The 20,750-nt window shown below is 51.9% G+C and overlaps 2 protein-coding genes across 3 annotated transcripts; both read left to right on the forward strand.

Annotated features, from left to right (window-relative positions):
• The first annotated feature begins 1,916 nt into the window (after positions 1-1,916).
• On the forward strand, positions 1,917-8,220 carry GPR162 (G protein-coupled receptor 162). 2 transcript variants are annotated; one of them, XM_064644641.1, is made up of 5 exons: positions 1,917-2,024; positions 3,682-5,450; positions 6,260-6,449; positions 7,012-7,163; positions 7,334-8,220. In XM_064644641.1, the coding sequence occupies exons 2-5, from the start codon at positions 4,611-4,613 to the stop codon at positions 7,859-7,861; spliced, it is 1,710 nt and encodes a 569-aa protein (XP_064500711.1). In that variant the 5' UTR covers positions 1,917-2,024; positions 3,682-4,610; the 3' UTR covers positions 7,862-8,220. The 2 variants fall into 2 exon arrangements, with proteins under 2 accessions (XP_064500711.1, XP_064500714.1); XM_064644644.1 differs by lacking the exon at positions 1,917-2,024 and adding an exon at positions 2,378-2,475.
• A 1,001-nt stretch (positions 8,221-9,221) lies between these two features.
• P3H3 (prolyl 3-hydroxylase 3) lies at positions 9,222-20,642 on the forward strand. Its single transcript, XM_064644640.1, has 15 exons — positions 9,222-9,700; positions 10,430-10,582; positions 11,252-11,438; positions 11,566-11,697; positions 12,552-12,685; positions 12,974-13,063; positions 13,410-13,462; positions 13,646-13,704; positions 14,847-14,971; positions 15,091-15,186; positions 16,144-16,294; positions 16,461-16,578; positions 18,995-19,070; positions 19,493-19,633; positions 19,946-20,642. Exons 1-15 carry the CDS (start codon positions 9,293-9,295, stop codon positions 20,156-20,158), a joined length of 2,136 nt encoding a protein of 711 aa, XP_064500710.1. The 5' UTR covers positions 9,222-9,292; the 3' UTR covers positions 20,159-20,642.
• Positions 20,643-20,750: the final 108 nt, after the last annotated feature.

The following is a 20,750-nucleotide window of genomic DNA, read 5'->3' on the forward strand; positions in this document are numbered from 1 at the left end:
CCATGCAGCTCCGCTCACCAATCTCTGTCAGGTGTAGCCCAGTCATCCAGCTGCAGGATGTCCCTACCTGAGCAGAGCCGAGGCAGGCAGACAGTGCAGAAAGTGCTAGAAGCTTGGTTTGCTGAGAACAAGAGGATTTATTCACCCACGCAGGCAGGCTAACAACTTACGCTAAAGAGACTCAACTTCTGAATCAGAAGAGGATGTAATGTGGAAGTTATCACATTAAGCAATTCACACAAATGACACAAATGGAGCTGCAAAATGTTTACATTTGTGGATATAGACCTTCTTACTTCAAGGCATAAACCTCCCACAAATTATATGGGTTGAAAAGCAGTGACAGAGGACTGTCTCATCTCACATCTCTGGTTCCTGCTGTAGGTAGACTGCCCACTGAGCTGAACCACCTTGCGGCCATTCCGCTGTGGGAGTCCCGCATGTCAAAGAATAGCCAGAGTATGGCAGCATCATCATCACCCACCTTCTTCAAAAATATCTCTTATCACCTACCTGACACAAAGCCAGATCTATTCTAGTGGTTCCTCGTTCTACTCAGTCTCTAAAAGAGGCCCCAGTAACAACAGCTACTGCAATGCAAATTTTTTTTACACCTCTGGAAACTGCCTTTGCTGCTGTCCCTGGGCCTGAGAACCAGCAGTACCTCCAGCTTTCTTACTCAGGATTCTCTCCCTCTACAAACCTCAGACGAAATTCCTTGGTATCCAAGGAACTTGGGATCACCTCGGTCAATATTGAGAATGATATATGAAATCTGCCCTGTCAGAGGGGGTGATAAAACTGAGCAGACCCTGGATCTGTAGGTCCACTTTAGCAAACAGGGTATGGAGGAGGAGCAGATTCGTAGAGGAAGACATCTGATGACAAGGACTTTGTGGCCATACTGTAAATGCCTGGGGACTTACTTCAGACTAACCCAAAGCAAAGCTGAATTCTCATAGTCCTCAGCGCACATTTGCTGCACACCTTGCAGGTCTTTTCACCTAAATTGTTCAGGTTCTCTTGATCCAAACTGAGGTGCTAATGCAGCTGCACCCTGACTGTCCAGAAACATGGACTCCTATACCAATTCTGATGCAGGAAAGGAACACAGAGATTTTGGCATATATCAGGTCCTAAAATGAATGAAGAGAGGGAGGGTGTTGGTGCCTTCGCTTCAATAGCAAGACAGTAACAGGTAAATGAGATGTCTGTTTCCTTGTGAAGACGTTCTAGCCAGGATTGACCTCGCTGAGGTGACACAGCTGGAGGGGGAGATTTACTCCTCTGGCATGACCAATCCATTCATCTGAGCACTACTCCTGCCCTATCTCCCTGCCTTTTTCCCTCTTTGTGGGACTACACTGCTAGTTGGTGGTGGAAGAGGCCACCACAGCAGATGGGCAAACTGAGGCACCAAGGCGCCCTGCCCTCCAAGCACCCCTCGCAGGCACCTCTGTGGGCAGCAACTCTTTGCCTTTCCCCCCATCCTCCCGACATCTATTACGGCCTGGGTGTCTCCTCATAACCCTCTTTGGGAACGGGAACCCAGCAACTCCTTGTCCTGCAAGTGGCATTGCGGTGGCGGCCCGTCTCGCCCCGTGGGGCAGGAGGACAGCGCGCAAGGGGCAGCCGCTGTGGTTGGGCCATGACCAAGACCGGCTCCGGGAGCACAGCCGGGCACAGCCTGCCCCGTCACCCCCGCCCGTCGGGAGTCGCGGAGGGGCCGGGGCCGGGGCGGGAGCCGGTGCCGGGGCGGCGGCTCCGGCTCCCGCGCCCGTCCGCCCGTCCCGCCCCCTGGCTGCTCGGCCCGGCGGTGCTCCCGCCGCCGTCCCCCGCCGGCACTCCCCGCCCCTCGCCCCTCGCCGAGCCCCGCCCGGCGGTGGCCGGAGCGCGGGGCCGGGGCGGCTGCCTGCGGCGGCCGGTGCTGCGGCGGCCGGGGCCGGGGGCCGGCAGAGCCGGGCAGAGGCGCGCACAGCCGCGCGGGGCGCCCGTCGCCATGGCAGCGCTTGCTCCGGCGAGAGGTAAGATGGGTCCCCCCGGCCCCCGCCGCCGCCGCCGCCGCGATCGGCCCCCGCTCCGCCGCCGGCGGCCCCCGCTCCGCCGAGCGCAGGGCGGCGCCGCCGCCGGCGGGCACGGCCGCGCCCCGGGGCGCCCCGCGGGCTCCGCGGCCCCCGCCCCGCACAGCCCAGCCCAGCCCCGGCTGCACGGCTCCGCCGCCGCCGCTCGGACCCCCCGCCGTGCCCGGGCTGCCGAGTGGGGGGCGGAGGGAAGGGGCGGCGGGGCAGCAGCGCACCGCGGCCCGGCCGCCGCATCCCCCGGCACCCCCGGCTTTCTCCGCGCTTCTTTGCAATCATTCTGGGTCATCTTGCCCTCCGAGACCCCCTCCCTCGCCTGCCCCTGCATCACCATCCCTGGGAGTGTGTGCCCCGCAGGTGGGATGGACGGTGGGGTGAAGCCGGGGAGCAGGGCCAGGTGAGGACGGGTTTCCCCGACCTGGGCTCTCCTGTCTCCGGGAGGGGGAGGACCACAGCCTGTAGCAGAATTGGGCCCCAAAGCCAGCAGAAGCAGGAGGGTTTCAGCCTCAGAGGGAACAGTGTGGGCCACCAGAACAAGCGGAGTGGGAAGGGCAGCAGAAGGAGATGCTGCAAGGAAATTCGTTCCCCTGGTATTATTGGGGCCGGGTAGCTCCATAAGTGTCTCCAGAGGCCACAGGCCTAACTGCAAGAGTGGTGGTGCTGGGGGGGAAAAGATGAAACAGGGCAGAATGGGTCATCTCCAATCCAGTCATGGCAAACTGCTCCAGGGAGGAAAGGAGGAAATGCCTCAGGTGGTTACAGAGAGGGTGAGAAAATAGGGAGAAACAGAAGGAAAGGGAGGGGTGGGAACTGAGCCGCTATCTCAGACTGGGGGAGCACAGAGCCATCCACACAGAGATTAAGTTTACATCTGCTCTGGTCAAGGCACAGAACAGGCCTATTCCTTCCTGGAATATACTACTTGGATGTCCTCTATGGATGAAGGCTGAAGAGGGGGTCTGAGCTGGTACGACTAGGGCTCACTGGCAAAGGCGAGTTTTCTCAGGGCTAGGTTAGCAGTCTTGTTTGCTGGGTTTGTGACTGTGGGGTGTCTGGAGACTGGAACTGCTCTAGCTGAAATGTGTGTGGCCGAAAGACTTGTGTTTCAAGACGGTGGGATGGGAGGGTACTGCTAGAATGGTGGAACACACCCATGGATGGGACAGGATGGGAGCAGCAGGTTAAAATCCAGAGCACTGGCAGAGAAAAGCTGAGGCCCAAAGACTGTGGGAGCTGTACGGCAGAAACAAGGAGCGTAGCAGTGCACATATGGGAATGGCAGGACTGCAATGGCAAGGGATGGTGCAGATCAGGTGTTCCATGTCAGAAATGCCATTAATAACACTTTGGGTAGGGAGCCTCAGACTGGAAGGACAGGGAGCATGATATGTGTCAGCAGCACTGGATGGAGTTGCTGCAGGACGGAGTCTGGCCTGAGCTATGCAGAGACTGATGCAAATCTGGCTCTTCTGTTCCTTGAAAGACATAGAGCTGCTCTTCACTGTCTAAATCATGACAAGGTGTTAGTGTGGGCAAGGAGAGAGAGAGATCTGGGGAGATAGAATGATCTTAAATCTCTTTTTCTCTTTTCTCTCTTCTACAGTGAACCTCATGCCCTGAATCTCCAAGGGAACCTTTGAAAAGGATCTTCCCCTCCCCACCATCTCATTGTTTGCCAGCTCTGCTGTGTACAAGAAAGCTTGAAAGACCAGGCTGAGCCCTAAAAGACAGTGAAAAAGACAATGTAGTGAGAGTGCTGTGAGGTCTTGGATAGGGAACCCTCTGAATCCTGTTCCTAACTCTTCTCTCTGGTAGGTTGGTAGCTCTCTGACAGCCTTGGCAGGAACCTCTACGGGGCCACAAGTGTGGTGGCATTTGGTGAGAGGGGAATTACACACAGTGTACGCTCCACCCTCACTAATTCCGCAGGACCTTTGTTCTCCCTCTTGTCATCTCTGAAAATCTTGGCTAGCTGCTTATTCCCTAGGACACTGGTCAGCTGCTTCTACCAAACTGCTTGGAGTCCCCAGAAGTCCTTGCTTGTGTGTGGCCTTCACCAGTCTCAGTAGGAGGTGGTCTCTGAGTCAGAAGGTGTCTGGCTGTCACATGAAGTAGGGAGAGTTTTTTCTTTGGGGTAAGAGCGGAGGAGGGAGATGAAATAGATGGGGAAGAAAAAAAAAAGTGTGCCCAAGCAAGTGAGGGAAGAAGCACTGGCAAGTATTCATGAGAGAGAAAGAAAGTGGAAGAAGGAAAAAGACAGAGAACTAGGGAAAAAACAGATGAAAAAGTTAGAACAAGGGAAAGAAATATAATCAAACAGGAGGGAAAGGGAGGATTGAAAGCAAGACAGAGTTGACGGCTGTTCTGCCTGGCACCTGGTGGCAATGCCTTGAGGAACCCCTCCAGCGTGCAAACAACTTGCATTGCAGCAGCAGATGAGGAGGGACGTGGCTCTGCCAGTGCAGAGTCCCGCTCACCCTCTTACAAAACCCCAGCGACAGGGACAGGGTACAGTCTAGCAGGGGTGGCAGCATGGGGGACTCTGATTCAGAGTCCACCTTGCACAACAACTCACTGTGGTGGCTGGCATGTGGCATGCTAGCTCTGTTGGCCAACTCTTGGATCATCCTCAGCATCACAGCCAAACAGCAGAAACACAAGCCTCTGGAGCTGCTGCTATGCTTCCTTGCTGGCACCCACATCCTTATGGCAGCAGTACCCCTCACCACCTATGCCGTGGTGCAGCTGCGGCGCGAGTCCTCTGACTATGACTGGAACGAAAGCATCTGCAAGGTCTTCGTCTCCACATACTACACCCTGGCGCTGGCCACCTGCTTCACAGTGGCCTCCCTGTCCTACCACCGGATGTGGATGGTGCGATGGCCAGTCAACTACCGCCTGAGCAACGCCAAGAAGCAGGCTCTGCACGCAGTCATGGGCATCTGGATGGTGTCATTCATCCTCTCCACCCTGCCCTCCATCGGCTGGCACAACAATGGCGAGCGCTACTATGCCCGGGGCTGCCAGTTCATTGTCAGCAAAATAGGGCTAGGCTTCGGTGTCTGCTTTAGCCTCCTGCTGCTCGGAGGAATCGTCATGGGCTTGGTGTGTGTGGGTATCACTTTCTACCAAACCCTGTGGGCACACAGAAGACGCCGGCGGTGCCATCATCAGAGAGCAGAGGAAGCATCATCCTGCTCTTCATCAGCACACACCACTTTCAATGTGCCAGCCATTGTGGTGGAGGATGTACGAGGCAAAAGGAGGTCTTCACTGGATGGCTCTGAGTCAGCCAAGACCTCCTTGCAGATGACCAACCTCATAAGTGCTATTGTCTTCCTGTATGACACACTCACTGGGGTGCCTATCTTGGTAAGCAGCAAGTTCTCCCTTTCCCTTCAGAGTCCGCAGTTAAACCAGATTAGTTTTCTCTCAAGTTTTAGAAAAGAAACTCTCCTGTCCCACCAGCTGCAGAACTGCCGCATCTGAATCTGTGTTATTCTGAGCAGCGGTTTTAAAAAGATTGCAGTAATTCTGTCATCCTTCTGCAGCAGCATTTTCTTAAGTCTAAGCCTAGGGAATACACACCACACAGCTAAAACCACTGTGAAAGTTTTAAGTGGCCAAGAGGAGAGGAGATTATTCTGCCAATATTTTTACAATTTACTTGTAAAAACAATGAGATTTTTATTTCTCCAGTTTGCTTCTGGAGAACTGATATACCAGCTTTAAAAGCTGTTGCATCCAGTTTTCTTTTTCCTTCTGCTTGTATAGTTGTAGGCAGCATTCAGGTTTTGGCTGGACGGTTGATTCTCTGCAAAACTGAAGAAGTTCTCAAAGGCAATCATTAAGAGAACAGAGGGGCTTAGTCACAGCTTTTTTTTTCCCCAGTGGCTGCGTCCTTTGTTAGCATGCATTTAGCTCCAGCTCATAATGAGCATGGGGAAGAAGGGATGCTAGCACCAGGTCTCACGTTAAGAGATATGACAGCTTGGAATATGGTGCAGCAAACCTGGGGCAAGACCCAAAACCAAGCAGTTTTTCAAAGGGACACAGGGTAATTACTTGATGAATCCTTTACAGACAGATTACATTCCACTACAGAGTTGATTCTTACCTTTCTCCTTTGATCCCCACTTCTGTCTCCTTTCTTGGCATTGTTTCTTTTTCTTACCTCGAAGGTTGTGAGCTTTTTTAGCCTGCGCTATGATACGGCCCCCACCTGGATGGTCCTGGCTGTGCTCTGGTGTTCCATGGTGCAGACCTTGCTGCTCCCGTCTTTCATCTGGTCCTGCGAGCGCTACCGAGCAGATCTCCGCACCGTGTGGGAGCAGTGTGTGGCTATCATGTCTGAGGAAGATGCAGATGATGGTAAGCTCCTCACGAACCCACAGTTACCTTTCTTCACTAACCACCTCCCCAAAAGACTACAGAGGAAAGAGGGGGTCTGCCTTGGGAAAGGGATTTGATGGTGTTGCAGGTGGCTAAGTGAGATGCATGTTACAGCTCGGAGTCAGCAACCATGAGAAAATTTATTCTGGAGAAGGCTCTGCCACTTGCTGCTTTAGGACTAGCATCCAGGAAGAATTAGTGCAACATCCTTCTCAGTAGTTTCAAGTGTAGAGACATTGTGTGTGGCTGCCAGACCACAACCAAAGTGGCATGCTGGGCCTCAGCCCAACTTGCTGATCCAAAGGTCCAAGATCTTTGGCAGTGAGCAATTCAAAGGCAAGACAGAAGAAATAGGGCAATCTGTGGGTGCTTTAGTGCACTGCAGGCAGAAAAATGAGGTCCCTGTTCAGAGGTGAGCCCTGAGGGCTGCAAGTAGGGCAGCAAGTCAGACAAGCGTTGGGATGGCATCCAGGTGCCCTGATAATGCTACTCAGAATTCTGACTGAAAAGTGTTGACTGCCATTCTCCTCCTTGCCAACAGATGGTGTGTGTGATGATTATGGTGATGGCAGGATCTGCAAAGTGAGATTTGATGCGAACGGCGCTGCAGCTGTGAAGCGGGACTCCCGGGACATCAAGCTGCTGCCCATGCACCACATGTTGTTGCCCCAAGACAAGGTGCACTACCTGCAGGTGAGCTGAGAGCTAGCAGGGGCAGCCCCACAACCCACTTCCTTCCTTCTCTGTCAGTCTCTCACGCCTTTATGCCCTCTTGACTCTCTTCTCCGAGAAAGCCTCAGCTACTCCCTTCCTGTTCTGGCTCTTCAAGTCTTCCATCACCTTCCTCCTTCTCTGTTTTCCAGGTCCCTATCTCACGGAGAATGTCACATGATGAGACTAACATCTTCTCCGCCCACCGCTCTGCTCCATCCTTCCTACACAAGTGGTCTTCATCTGACGACATCCGCATTGCTACCCCCCGCAAGCCTGGGGCCCCTGGATTCTTGCCTCCTCAGCTGCATGACTACCAGCACCGCCGGCGGCCCCCAGAAGATGAGCTGACAACCCTACGGCAATTTTTGGAGGGGGGGCTACTGCCCCGGGGCTCCAGCTCCAGCGCCTGCTTCTTCCGAGATGAGATCACCACATTCATCGACGAGACGCCGCAACCCACCCCAGCCTGCAGCCCACGGCACTCCCGTCTCCTGCTCGCATCACGCCGCGATCGCCGCCTCTCCCTCGGCAGCAGAGAGGAGGAGAATGCCGACCGGCCACGGCGCTGCTCCGTTGTTGGCAACGAAGTCTGGCATCTGCAGAACGGAGAGCAGGCGCCATGTGAAAGGACCCTTGAGGCCTGCGAGCCACAGACCTTCCAGGATCCCAAACTATGAGAGACAGCATCAAAAACATTCAGTGCCATCATGATTTTTAAATAAAACTGCAAGTGTTCCCTTTGTTCCGGGACCCAGTCACTAATTTCCATTCTCATCTTTCTCGCCAGCAGGCAGGAAACACAGCACCCCACTCTGTTGGGGTAAAAAAGAAGTGGGACAGATCCGCAGAAGGGAGCACAACAGAGGGACAGCCAGCCTGTGCCTGCTCTCAGGTTACAAACACATCCACTGCTGCCACCGCCACTTGGCATCCTCGCCAGTCCCGTCCCTTTGTGAACTCCACCCTCGCATCCGCTCTGCCCTAAGAGAAAAGGCAGGTGCAGAATGGTATTAAAATTCTATATTTGGAGTGTCAATTGTGTGTCTGTTTTTAAAATACTATATTAATAATAATTTTGTTTCCATAGAAACAAAATGACTGGCCCAATGTTTAATGAATCTTCACAGGCTTCTGGAAGGGAAATGCAGAACGTGCGAGGCTCCTTTCCTCCCTCTTTATCCTTTCTTGTCGGTGCATCTGAAAGGTAGCAGATGCTTCACAGCTCAGGAAAGGGAATGATGCCCACAGAGGAGCTGTCATGGGAGACTGGGTGAAAAGTCTTCCTGTTCATTTCAGGGGATATAGTGCTAAGCAGGAGTGGCCTCTGGGGTTTCAAACATTGCTCAAGCAAAAGGTTTTGCTTCGAGGAAATGCCAGGCTTGAAAAAAATTCTCTCTAAAAAGTCCCTGACCCATAACATCTCATTTCACCAATGCAAACTGTTGATTCCAGTGTGAACTGTGCATGAAACATCAGATGACCCAAACTTCTCACCCAAACAGGAAAGCTGCCAGAGCCTTCTGGGGGAAGGCCCCCAGCTGCCCATGTCATCAAAGCTGGGAGCGGTGAGATCTGGAACAGGCTCCTGCCCCACGCAAAACTCTTGGGAGGGCAGTGCAGGGGTAGCATATGGGAGATGGACCTTCTCCTGCCTGATTCTGGCTGTAGTTCCAAGCACAGGCATAGGTTTGGCTGTGTGGGAAATGGACCTCCTGCCCAGTGCTGGCTGTAGTTCCAGCCATGGGCAAAGATTTGGCAGTGTCAGAGGAGCTGTGGGAGATAAGTAGCCCTTCACGTCTAAAACGGTTTTCCATGTGATGGGACTTGGTCTATGAACTATCCAAGTGTGACTCCTGATAGATTACCCTCGTTGGAGGGGTTTGGGCGAGCCACACCAAAGGGAGGGTTCGGGCTGGGTTGGCTGCCTGAACCAAGGGCCACGTCAGGCGGAGAGGCACCACGACCAGGCGCCCCCGAAGCGGCGTCGTCTCAGCGAGGCTGCCCGCCCACCGTTGCCCTGGCCCGGCACCGCCCCCGGGTGGGCCGAGCGCGGGGCTCGCCGGGACGCCCGCCCGCCTCGGACCCCCTCTCCTCCTACTACTTCAGCCATGGCCTCGCTCCTCTGCCTCAGCCTCCTCGCCGCCGCGGCCGCCACGTCGCCGGGCCGGCTGGTGCCGTACGACCTGCTGTACGCGGACGGGGTGCGCGCCTACCTGGCGCGGGACTGGGCGCGGGCGGCCGAGCTGCTGCAGCGCGCCCTGCACAGCTACGCGGGGCTGCGGGCGGCCCGCCGCGCCTGCCGCGCCGCCTGCGCCCGGGAGGAGCCCTTCCCCGCCGGGCCGGGGCGCTGGGAGGCCGCGCTGCTCGGCCCGGTGCTGCAGCGAGCCGGCTGCCTGCAGCGCTGCCTGGGGCGGCGGCTGCTCCCCGCGCCCTCCGCCCACCGCGCCAGCCGCGCCGTGCGCCGCGACTTCGAGCGCAGGGAGCCCTACAACTACCTCCAGGTGGCCTTCTTCCAGGTGGGCATCGGGCCAGGGGGATGGGAGTCGCCATCCCCGGGGGCTGCTGTGAGCCGGGGCAGGGGGCCTGAGGGGGTGGTGGGCAAGGGTGAACTCTTCGCCCTCAGCCTCGAGAAGAGACGACTGAGAGGGGACCTTATCAATGCACTGGAATGGGCTGCCCAGGGAGGTGGTGGAGTCACCGGCCCTGGAGGTATTTAAGAGACTAGATGTAGCACTTAGTGCCATGGTCTAGTAGACAAGGTGGTGTTAAGTCAGAGGTTGGACTTGATGATCTCAGAGGTCTTTTCCAACCTGGTTGATTCTGTGATTCTCTGAATGTGTATAAATATGTAAACAGGGGATGCTAAGAGGATGGAACCAGGCTATTCTCAGTGGTGTCAAGCAACAGGATGAGAGGCAACAGGCAGAAACTGGTGCTCAGGAAGTTCCACCTTAACATGAGGAAGAACTTCTTTACTGTGAGGGGTGACACACTGGAACAGATTGCCCAGAAAGGTTGTGGAGTCTCCTTCACTGGAGATATTCCAGATGCAATCCTGTTCCACGTGCTGTAGAACAACTCTGCTTAAACAGGGAGGTGGGACCAGATGACCTACTGTGCTCCCTGTGGTAGCTGTGGGCAACCTGACCCATTCTGTGAACCCAGGGAGCAGCTGGGGTGAGGGGTGGGTGTGAACATCAGGGGCCCACAGGAGCATGACAGACACTGGTGCCTTTTCTCCACAGCTGAAGAAGCTGGATCAGGCCGTGTCTGCCGCTCACACCTTCTTCGTCGCTAATCCCCAGCATCTCCAAATGCGGGAGGACATCGAGAAGTACCAGCGTATGTCAGGGGTGAAGTCAAACAGCTTCCGGGACCTGGAGGCCATGCCACACTGGGTGAGGGCTTAGTGCAGAGCCAGACATTAGCAGCTCTTATTCCATCCTAGGGACCAGTCTGGGACTCTGATCTGTTCCCACACAAAGGCCATGGCTTCATATAGGGCCCCCATACGTAGAATCATAATGATCACCTAGTCCAAGCCCCCTGCCATGGGCAGGGTAACCTTCCACTAGACCAGGTTGCTCAAAGCCCCATCCAACCTGCCCTTGAACACTTCCCGGGATAGGGCATCCACAGGTTCTCAGGGCAACCTGCTCCAGTGTCTCACTACAGTCCTCATAACAAGTATTTTATCTCCCATCCAACAAGTAGCTTATCTCCAATCAAAACCCTCTTTCAGTTTAAAACTGTAGCCCCTTGTGCTGTCACTGCAGGCCTTAGTCAAAAGACTTGCTCAGACCCCTTTATGTCTGAAAGAATGCAAGAAGGTCTCCCTGGAGCCTTCTCTTCAGGGTGAAGACAAACCACTGCAAGTGTGACACGGAGACTTTTTGGTGACAGTTATTTGGCTTAAGTCCATAAGATTTGCTGTCACTGCGTGGTGGGCTGTGTATGACCAGGCAGGCCCCCATGTTTCAGCACCATCCTGTGAGTGACTCAGAAGTCTCGGGGCATCCTTTGGTGTCACCCACACTGATGAAGGGACCTGGATCTGTCCTTCACAGGAAGCATATGAGGCTGGTGTGCAGCACTACGATGCAGATGAGTACGTGCTGGCCATGGCCAAGCTGGAGGAGTCACTCACAGAGGCCCTGTCAGCACTGGAGGACTGTCGTGCCCTGTGTGAAGGGCCTTGGGAGGATGAGGACGAGGAGGAGGACATGCAACCTGGGCTGTATGAAGCCATTGCAGGTAGTGTTAAAAGCACAGAGAATTGGGTAGGAAGGCTGTGCTCCACACGCTGGACATGTCCCATCTCCCAGCACTCCCGTCTGGAAGAAGTGTGGGCTACTGCCTTTCTTGTTCCTCTCTCTTACAGCCCATTATATTCAGGTTTTGAAGTGCAGGCAGCAGTGTGTCCTTGAAATTGCCACAAAGCCGGGGCGGATTTCTGCCACGGAAGACTTCATACCCTCTCATCTTGATTTACTGCAGTTTGCCTACAGTCAAGGTGAGCAGAGCCACAACCCAGCAGGTTATGCTGTGGCACTCCTACACTTCCCCTTTGTCTCTGGTCCTGGAGGGCAGCATGTCATGGGAAAAAGTGGCACGCTGACCTGAGATCTGGTCCTATCTGCCCACTGACTCTTCCCAAAATCTCTCTTCTCTTGCTCGAGCCTGTGGCCACCTTGGGAGAGGTCCTTTTTGGTCTGCTTCAGTCTTGCTCAGCTTCTGTAATATGGGGCTGTTCCCATGTCTTTCCTTCAACAAACTCCTTTTCAAGTCCTTTCTCCAACTATTTTGTGTGGTTTTATACCTTCCTTTTCAGTACATGGCTCCAGATCAGGCCCCCACTTCCTATCTAGGGCCCACACGTGCATCTCATGTCAGCAGTCGTGTTCCTTCTGAGCCAGCCCTACCTGCCCTTGCTGAACTGATGGCCTGTCATGACACTGGCCATCCTGTCACTGTGTCACTTGCACACATCCCTCAGCCCTTCTCTTGCACACCCCTGCTCCTTCCCACACTGACCCAACTGTCTCTTATCTGCTCTGTCAGACCAAAGAAGCCTCAGACCCCTCATCGTGTCTGTTGCATGATGGAGGTGGGACCATCTGTCTTTCAAATATTTACTTTTTTTCTCTGTCTCTTGTGAACAAGCTCACAATAAGTATTAAAGGTTCATTTTCTGTGTTCTCTGCCCATCATTGGGCAGAGGCCCAGCTAGGCAGGGATTGATGTGTACTTGGTATAAGGCCAGCTGCCAGATCCTGACTGAGACATTGAGTGCTGCTGGCCTATACACATTTGCTGCTCAAGTCTTTCAGAGACATATATGTTTGTTCTCTTCTGTCCCTGCCCAAGTTGGGAACCAGACACTAGCTGCTGAATGTGCTGCTTCCTACTTGCTCTTCTATCCCACGGATGAGCCCATGTTGGAGAAAATGAAACAGTATCGCACAGAACTGGGAGAGGACACAGCTGTTACAGCCAGACAGGTAGTTACAACTCCAGCTCTGTACTTCTTCACCCTCTCCTGTCCCGTACCATGGGATTGCAGTCCAGGAGGCGAAAAGGGAAATGTGTTTCACTGCAGATGTGTGCCAACCCCAGGACTGAAGAAACTGGAGCCTGAGTTTACTTATAGTCTGTCACAGTCAGTGTCCCTTCAGGACAAAACTGCGCTTTAATAGTGCACAGCAGTGTGTTTGGGCAAGTTTCGGCCTGGGCAGGGATGGCGTTATCTTTAGTAGGGTGGTTGTTTGACAGTCTCTTTTCTTCCTTAGAATATTCAACACTATGTGCGGAGATCTTTGATGGAGAAGAAGTTGATTTATTATTCAGTGGAACATCTAGGAGAAACTTTTAATGACCCTGTAAGTAACAGTATCCTCTTAATCTTCCTGCCCTGATTTCACCAAGTCAGTTGCCAGAATTCACTTGAGTAGGAAATGATCCAGAAAGGATCAGATGCTGAGGAGAAGGACCCCAAAGTCCTTATGAGGTGGGTCTTTAAGGCCTTTCCACTGCTCCAGGACTGAAGTTAATTTGAAATTGCTGCTGTAACCATATGCATTGGCTCAATCTGTCTGTCCTGAGAAGTGGTCCAGAACTGTTGGTCTGGTATTCACTGGAGAAGTAGGTCAAGGGACTGGCTGTTTGAAATGATCCACTGTGTGAGAAGTTTGTTGTGTACTGAACCACCTCCATGTGTTCCTACAGGATCTTTGGACTCCAGATGAGCTTATTCCTGAAAACCTAAAGGAGAAATACAGGTAAGATTGGACAAGTTGACTAGGACTGAAATACAAGTTTAGGGCATGGTCCAAGGAACAGTAGTACCTAGAGAAATGAGCAGAACAGGAACAGGAAGGGTGTGAAATGCTACCACAGAGGAGGGTTAGGCATAGCTCTGTGTACTGACAGCCCTGGTCTCTGTTTTTTCCCTTGCTCCCGAGAGAGGATCAGGAGAAGCAAAAAGAGGAAACTCTGGATATGGAAGAGAGGGAGAAGAGGGGTGAGTAAAAGAGCTTGAAGAAGGCCTTGGATGCAGTCAGCCAGGCTTAGTCAGACTAAGTGCTGTCTTTTCTTCCATCCTCAGACATTTGAATGCTAGCATAGATGCAGACTGACTTGAATGGCTCAGCAAGTCTTCTCACTGTTTCTTTTCTCCCTCTTTGCTGCATGTGTAATCTTGCAAAATCTCACTGCGTACATCTCTGGGATGGGAACTCAAAGAGCACTGTGGCTGGAGATGCTGAGAGCAGCCTGAATACGTGACAAGCCTGTGGACGTGCAGATCCCTGTTCAGGGTGGCAGGAGTGTCTACACCAAACCTGGTTCAGCTCCACCAGCGCAACTTCAAACAACATTTTTCTGAAGGGGACAAGGAGGGAGGGGCCGGGAAATGGAAACTGGAAACAGACGATTCGGCTTGGGCAAGTCTTTCCCTGAAAAACAGAATTCTAAATGGTTTGTGGCTGAATGATATAGACTGCAGTGCAGAGTCTTGTGTTCTTGCTGATTCCTAGTCTTATGTGTGGACACACAGCCTCTTGCAGGCCTCTGTCCTGGAGTCTTTGCTTAAAGTGACCCCAAGTGGTTCTCTGCTGTGGCACATGTGAGAGCAGATCCTTCTGAGGGCCTGAGTGCCTTGGCATTCCTGACCATCCAGAGGTCAGAGGGGGTAGAAAAAAAGGCCAAATATCAAAAGACCAAATCGCCAACTAATACCCATTGCTTCTCTTTGAGGCTGAAGAAAGATTCACTGGAGAGTATTCTGGAGTAAGATATGTGATTGAAAGGAGGGTTGATGGAGGTGTTTACCTGTTTCTTTTCTCCAGTCTCACGCCAGTAGGCTGGACCTGTTCTGCTGCTGCGATCCACATTGCACTCAACTTTCCCCACCTCCCTGCTGCTCTCCCAGCAAGCCCCAGGTTTCTGCTGGCTCCTGAGCACGCGCTGTAGCCCAGCTTCCCCGCTGATGCTCTGGTTCCCCTGAAGCATGCAAGGGGTGCAAGTGGCTCAGGTCTGCGAGGAATGGGCACTTCTAGGGAACTGTCCTGTCTTCTCAGAGAATGTATAGTGTCTCTCCACATCCAGGCTGAGGGCTCCTTGTCCAAAGTTTGCTCATGCCTATCTGTACTTGCTTCTCAACAGGCCCTTTGCCTTTTGAGGGTATTGCTGTTACGATGGATTCCCACCAGATGAATGGAACCCAGAGGGTTGTGTTTGACAGAGTGCTGACGGAGTCTGAGTGTAAGGACCTTCTCCGACTGACAAAGGTGAGGCCAGAGTCCTGTAAGAAGTCCTGTATGCATCCTTCTTAGCAGGCAGGGTGGTAGGATTTCCATGGAGGATAGATGGCAGCCTAATGCATGTCATCTCTATCCTTCTATTCCAGGCAGCAGGAGAAGCAGGAGATGGCTACCGGGCAAGACGGTCACCTCACACCCCACATGAGAGATTTGAAGGGTTAACTGTTTTGAAGGCCATGCAGGTAAAGTGGCTCTGTGAGTCTGCCACCTTCCTGATTGTCCAGAAGGAGTGTTCGCCACCTGAGCATTTTCCTCTGTGAATTGCACTCTGTATGGTGTCATGGGTGTATTTTCTCCCTCACAACACATGAGGTCTCCTCTGACCTGATTCCTCCATGATCACCTTCAGGCATGTTGTACGTGTGCTTTCTCTCCTGTGAGGCATGGTTTCAGGAATGCTACTTGTCCCTGTGTGGTAAACTTACAGACATGCTTACCTTAGAATTGGAGAATAAATTAAGGTAGAAGGAGCCTCTGGAGGTCTGTAATCTGACCCCCTGCTTGCAACATATCTAATTCCAAAGCTAGATGAGATCCCTCAAGACTTTGCATAGGCAAGTCCAGAACATTTCCAAGGGTGGAGATTCCCTAGCCTTTCTGGGCACCTTTTTTGGTGCTGTACCACTCTTGTGAGGATGAAATTTTTCTTTATATCCAGCCCAAATTTCCCTTGCTGCAGCTTTTGTCTGTTGCCTCTTGTCTTCTCAGTGTGTGTCTCTGAGAAGAGTCTGTCTCCATCTTCTCTGTTATGTGACAAGAGAGTGTAGTTAGATCTTCCTTTGGCCTTCTCTAGGCTGAAGAATCCCAGATCTTTCAGCCTCTTTCTCTAAGTCATGTGCTCTAGCACTCCTGTCATCTAAAGACACTTCACTGAAGACTCATTCCAGTCTACTTGTATCCCGTGTGTAGTGGGAGACCCAAAATGATGATGCATTCCAGATGTGGCTTCATGTGGCAAAGGAAAAAACTGCTGTGCTGTATAGCTCTACTCCTGGCTTATCTTTAAATGAGAAAACGTGTTCTTTTCTTACCTGAGTGACCACAGGGCTTTACAGGGGCCTCTTCTTCTGTACTGTGTACGTGTATCATTCTTAGAGTGTCTTTGTAAGTATTCTAACAGACTTGTTATTCACTTGTAGCTGGCCCAAAATGGGGACGTGGACTGGAGAGACGCGAAATTGCTTCTGCAGGCTAGTGAGAAATCTCGGAAAATCATAGAGTCCTATTTTACCCCTGGAAAGAAACTCCATTTTTCGTTCACACACCTTGTGTGTCGCACGGCAGTAGATGGTAAAGAATCTTTCATCCTGTTAGTCCCTGTCTCCTGGAGTCTCCCCAGTTCCAGCCATGTGCTCTCAGGAGACTGTCTTCTGTTTACTCTCACTGTGCCCCTTTTTCTCTGACTTATTCTTTCTTGAAACTGAAAACTCCCATATTCATTTTTGTAACTTTTCAGGGCAACAGGAAGGTCGCATGGATCTTAGTCATCCTGTCCATGCTGATAATTGTCTCTTGGATCCTGAGGGGCAAGAGTGCTGGAAAGAACCACCTGCCTATGTATACAGGGACTACAGGTAAGAGGACCTGCATTAGATCATGTAGAGATCAGAGCATCTCCCTGGCCCTATCAGAGGATGAGCTTAGCTTATAGAAACCAGGTGATGGGTTTTTGGCTCAAAGCCATCCAGGACTGTAGCATCAGGCAGAAGGCTGCATCAGTGCCTTCAGAAGAAGGTGTGAGGCACCTTCCCTAGGCTGGGAAGAAGACCTGACCTTTTTCCCTCCTTACTTCTCAGAGCCAGCTTTAACAGAGATCAGAATGGGGGTAGGAGGCTGCACGGACTAGAACCATGATATCAAATTGTTGTCTTGTGGGGCTACCACTGACAACCCTTTTGATAGTCTGTTTCTTCTAGTCGAGTTCCATCTTTTACAGTCTTCTGTGCATTACTGAAGAGGGATAATCAAGCTCCTCAGAATTCCTTTGTTTGGGCAGTCAGTGTACCTTGGTGACTGTTCTCTGTTCACCTCTCTCAAGAATCACTGCCAATACTTTGTACTGGGTTTTTCCATTCTGTGTGAGAGTTTATGCTTTTTCCAGCCTGTGGCAGGTTTTGTTACTCTTATGTGCAAGAACGTGAAATACATTTTAATGATGATACCAGTTGTTGCACACTGCAGCCAGATGAGGTCAGTTCACTACAGCTGATTCCCTGCTACTCACCATTCTATCCCTGAGCATCCAGAAATCTTACTTGTCTTTTCTTTGAATGGTAGCTGTATGCAGAGCAGAAAACTCTAAGCAGCCTATGGCAAGAATGTGAGACTTGAAGGGAATTCCAGTATCACTGAGTTGTTTCCCTTCTGATACAGGTGTTGACTTGGTATAATCAGATTGTAAAGTTACCAGGCTTTGTCATGTAACTGGTTAGGTCTCTGTCCTTCCTGGGAGAAAGCCATCCTGTCACTTCATTCCTCCCTGAATTCTCTGACTTCCACTTGAATGTATGGTAAAATACCTTCCTGGAATCTATGCCGCTGAGCTTTTTCAGGAGTATCCCTGTCCTCTTGCAGTTTGAGTTGTGACTAACCAAGGGCTCGTGAGCTCACAAGGGCTGAGCTCTTCTGGTATCTTTTTGAATTAAGTCCCTGTGTTCCAAACTTCCTGGGCCTCTTCTGTGTATTTGTGCTATAGTCATTAATGATACTGTTGAACAGGATTGGACCCAGGGCCCAAGAGTCATAGCGATGCTCCTTCAGGTGAACACTGCTCCCTTTGGTGCCAGCAGTGCACTGGTCACTGTGTGCTGTTCACGTGCTCTTCTTCACCTTCTCTGTCTTCATTAGGAATTTCTCCAGTGGCACCATTCTGAATACTTTTACCAGAGTCCAGACTGCTGAGATTGAGCATGTAGTCTTTCCCTGGAAAAATCAACTGTTTTGTCAAATACTGTGTGGCTAGCCCAATCTGTTTTTGGTACCCCTGTGTTACATTTTAAGACCATTTTCCATTTACCTCTTGTGCTCCAATTACCCTTCTCTTCAGTAGTGGAGTCTAAAGCCCTGCAGACTATTGAGGTCAGGATAACAGGCCTGTTTAGGCTTCAACCGTTATCCTTACCTTCCTGTCCCTTTGTACATGTAAGAGCTCTCCTTGCTTTTCTCCACTCATGTTCCCCCCTGGCTTCTCAGCCTATTAAAACTCTATGGCAGAAGAGCTGTAACTTCCTGGGTTTCAGGGTTGGTAATCCTCTCACTGCCCTTATATCCTTAACATTGCTTCAGCAGCCACAGTGTTGATTTCTATTTCTTTACCTCAGTCCCATTAATTAAGAGCCTCTGTTGTTCCTCTGAAGTTTTCTATCAGCTTCATTGAATACCAAGAGGAACTCACACAGTTTGTGGTCCATTCTTTCACCTAGTTGACTGTAATCTCACCTGTGGTGCACAGTGACCTCACTACTTCTCTTTTTGTATAACTTTAGTACATAAATTTGTTTTAATTTTCTTTTTTCTATGCACCAAGCCTCTTTTTGATCATTCTTATGTTACCTTGAAATTCCTTGGCTGTTAAGACATGGCTTTCTTTGCTGATCAGTCTCGTCTTCCAGACACTGGATTATTCCCAACCCTAAAACATAAACAACACTATGCCAGGTCAGAACCAGGGTCTGTCAAGCCCTGAGCATTGTCACAGCAGTGCCACAGATGCCTCTGCACACTGCAGAGGATTAAGAAAAAACAAAACAAAACGGGACAAGTGCGTAGAGCTAATTCCCTGGCACACTCTCCCAGCCTCCCTTGCAGCTCAGGGACTCCCCTGAGCTAGGCACTGCTGTATTTAACACCCTCAAATGGATTCTCCTGGTAACTGGTCTGTTCACTTTTTGAATGTGTAGTAACCACAGCCTCCTGTGACAAGGAGCATGGGGAAGTACCTGGGAGGAATAAGCTTCTCAGCTCATATGTACTCTTCCTTTTTGTCCACAGTGGCATTCTCTACCTCAACGATGACTTCCAAGGTGGGGGCCTTTTCTTCACTGAAGTGGACACTGTGACTGTCACAGTAAGTCTGGGACTGGCCAAAAGAAGGAGAGAGGACTGAGGGTGAGACTTAGTCTGGGTGGGAGGAAACTATTTGGTTATTAGATCCCACCATTCCAAAAACAGTCCAGTGCTGATGCTGTGGCAGATTCAAATATGGACAGCTAAAGGCAAATCGAGGCAAATCTCAGACGGAGGAGAGGTTAACTCTTTCCTAGCTGAGATTTTCCAGGCTCTTCCAGTCTGTGGGTGTCTGTGACCTTTGTTGTCCTTTTGATTCTCTCTGTCCCTCTCCAAGGTCCACCTTGCTCATAAGACTGGCCGTGGATGCTTAGCAGCTCTCTGCTCTTCCATGTTCCCAGAGGCAGTGCCACCTCTGTAGAAAGACTCTGTGCTTCAGAGCAGGGGACTGATGGCTTCACGGTCTTTTCTCTCTCTTGGCAGGCCGAGGTGCGTCCTAAGTGTGGGAGGCTGGTGGCCTTCAGCTCTGGCAAGGAGAACCCCCACGGCGTGTGGGCAGTGAGCCGTGGAAGGCGCTGTGCCATTGCTCTCTGGTACACACACTCCCGGGAGCACGCGGAGCAGGTGAAGGACCATGCTGAAGAAACAAATAAATACAAGTACTTCCAAGTGAGATCAAATCCTGTTGAGGAATAGCTTTTGGGCTTTCCCTTGGGGCAGGGCCTAGCACAGCAGCTGGGGGTTGGTTGCCCTCCGACAAGGTGTGTGGTGGAGGGGCCAGCCTGTGATGGGTCCTGCAGGAGAGAATGGTGAACCTCACCACTGGGGTGGTTGGATGGATGTGGCAAAGACATGATGTGCCTTGTGAGCCCCTGTGAGCAGAGCCGAGACCCCAGCAGGAAGGGGCTCACATCTTCTCTGTCTATATGGCTGCAGGAACGGGTGAAGGCAGAGGAGCTGATGGAGCAGAAGGCTGTGGAGCAGGACCAGCTTGATGGAGAAAAACGTCGGGGGACTGATCGCAGCAGCAGATCCTCCTCAGAGCCTCCTGTTCACAACAGTGGAACCAAGCCTGCAAATCGGAGACAGAAGCCTGGCTCAGACAGCAAGCAGCACCCCAAGGTGCTGCGGGCCAGAGATGAGTTCTGAGTACGCAGGGCCCTGAGGGCAGGACTGGCACACACCGTGGCCTGGCAGGTCATGGTAGGACCGGGACCATCGAGGCCTGGAGCAGTGTAGTAGCATGCTAGAGCTGTAGTGATGGGAAGGGATGCAGCTTTCTTCTCTGTGGTGTTCCAGCAGCTGAAAAATGGGAGAAGGGCAGAGTGTGGAAGTCAGTGGCACCTGGAACTTTTTTCACTGCCTCACCAGTTTGTCTCTCAGAAGTAAGAAGATAAGGTCTTCTCACCCCAGTCCTCTCAGTGCCAACTTTTTGGTCATCCAGGGCTAAATCTGAAAGGGGGAGGAGGAGCCTGGAGTCTTTCAGGAAGGGCTGTCTCACATTTAGGAATTCAAAACTGAAGCCTTTCACTTTCCTAGGCACCTGCAGATTCCAGAACCTCACCACTGGTCTGAGACAGGGAAGCTGAGGAACTGTGAATATATGGAATAAAAGCGAAATGCTGGACACAGATATTGGTGGGAGCCGGAGTTTGTGCACCACGAGGGAGACGTGTACACTTGTTGCTGATGGAAATTTAATTAACAAATAATGGAAGGGGGTTGAGTGCTTGGTGAAAGA

The sequence above is a fragment of the Pseudopipra pipra genome, chromosome 2 (genome assembly GCF_036250125.1).
Source record: "Pseudopipra pipra isolate bDixPip1 chromosome 2, bDixPip1.hap1, whole genome shotgun sequence".
Lineage (NCBI taxonomy): Eukaryota > Metazoa > Chordata > Aves > Passeriformes > Pipridae > Pseudopipra > Pseudopipra pipra.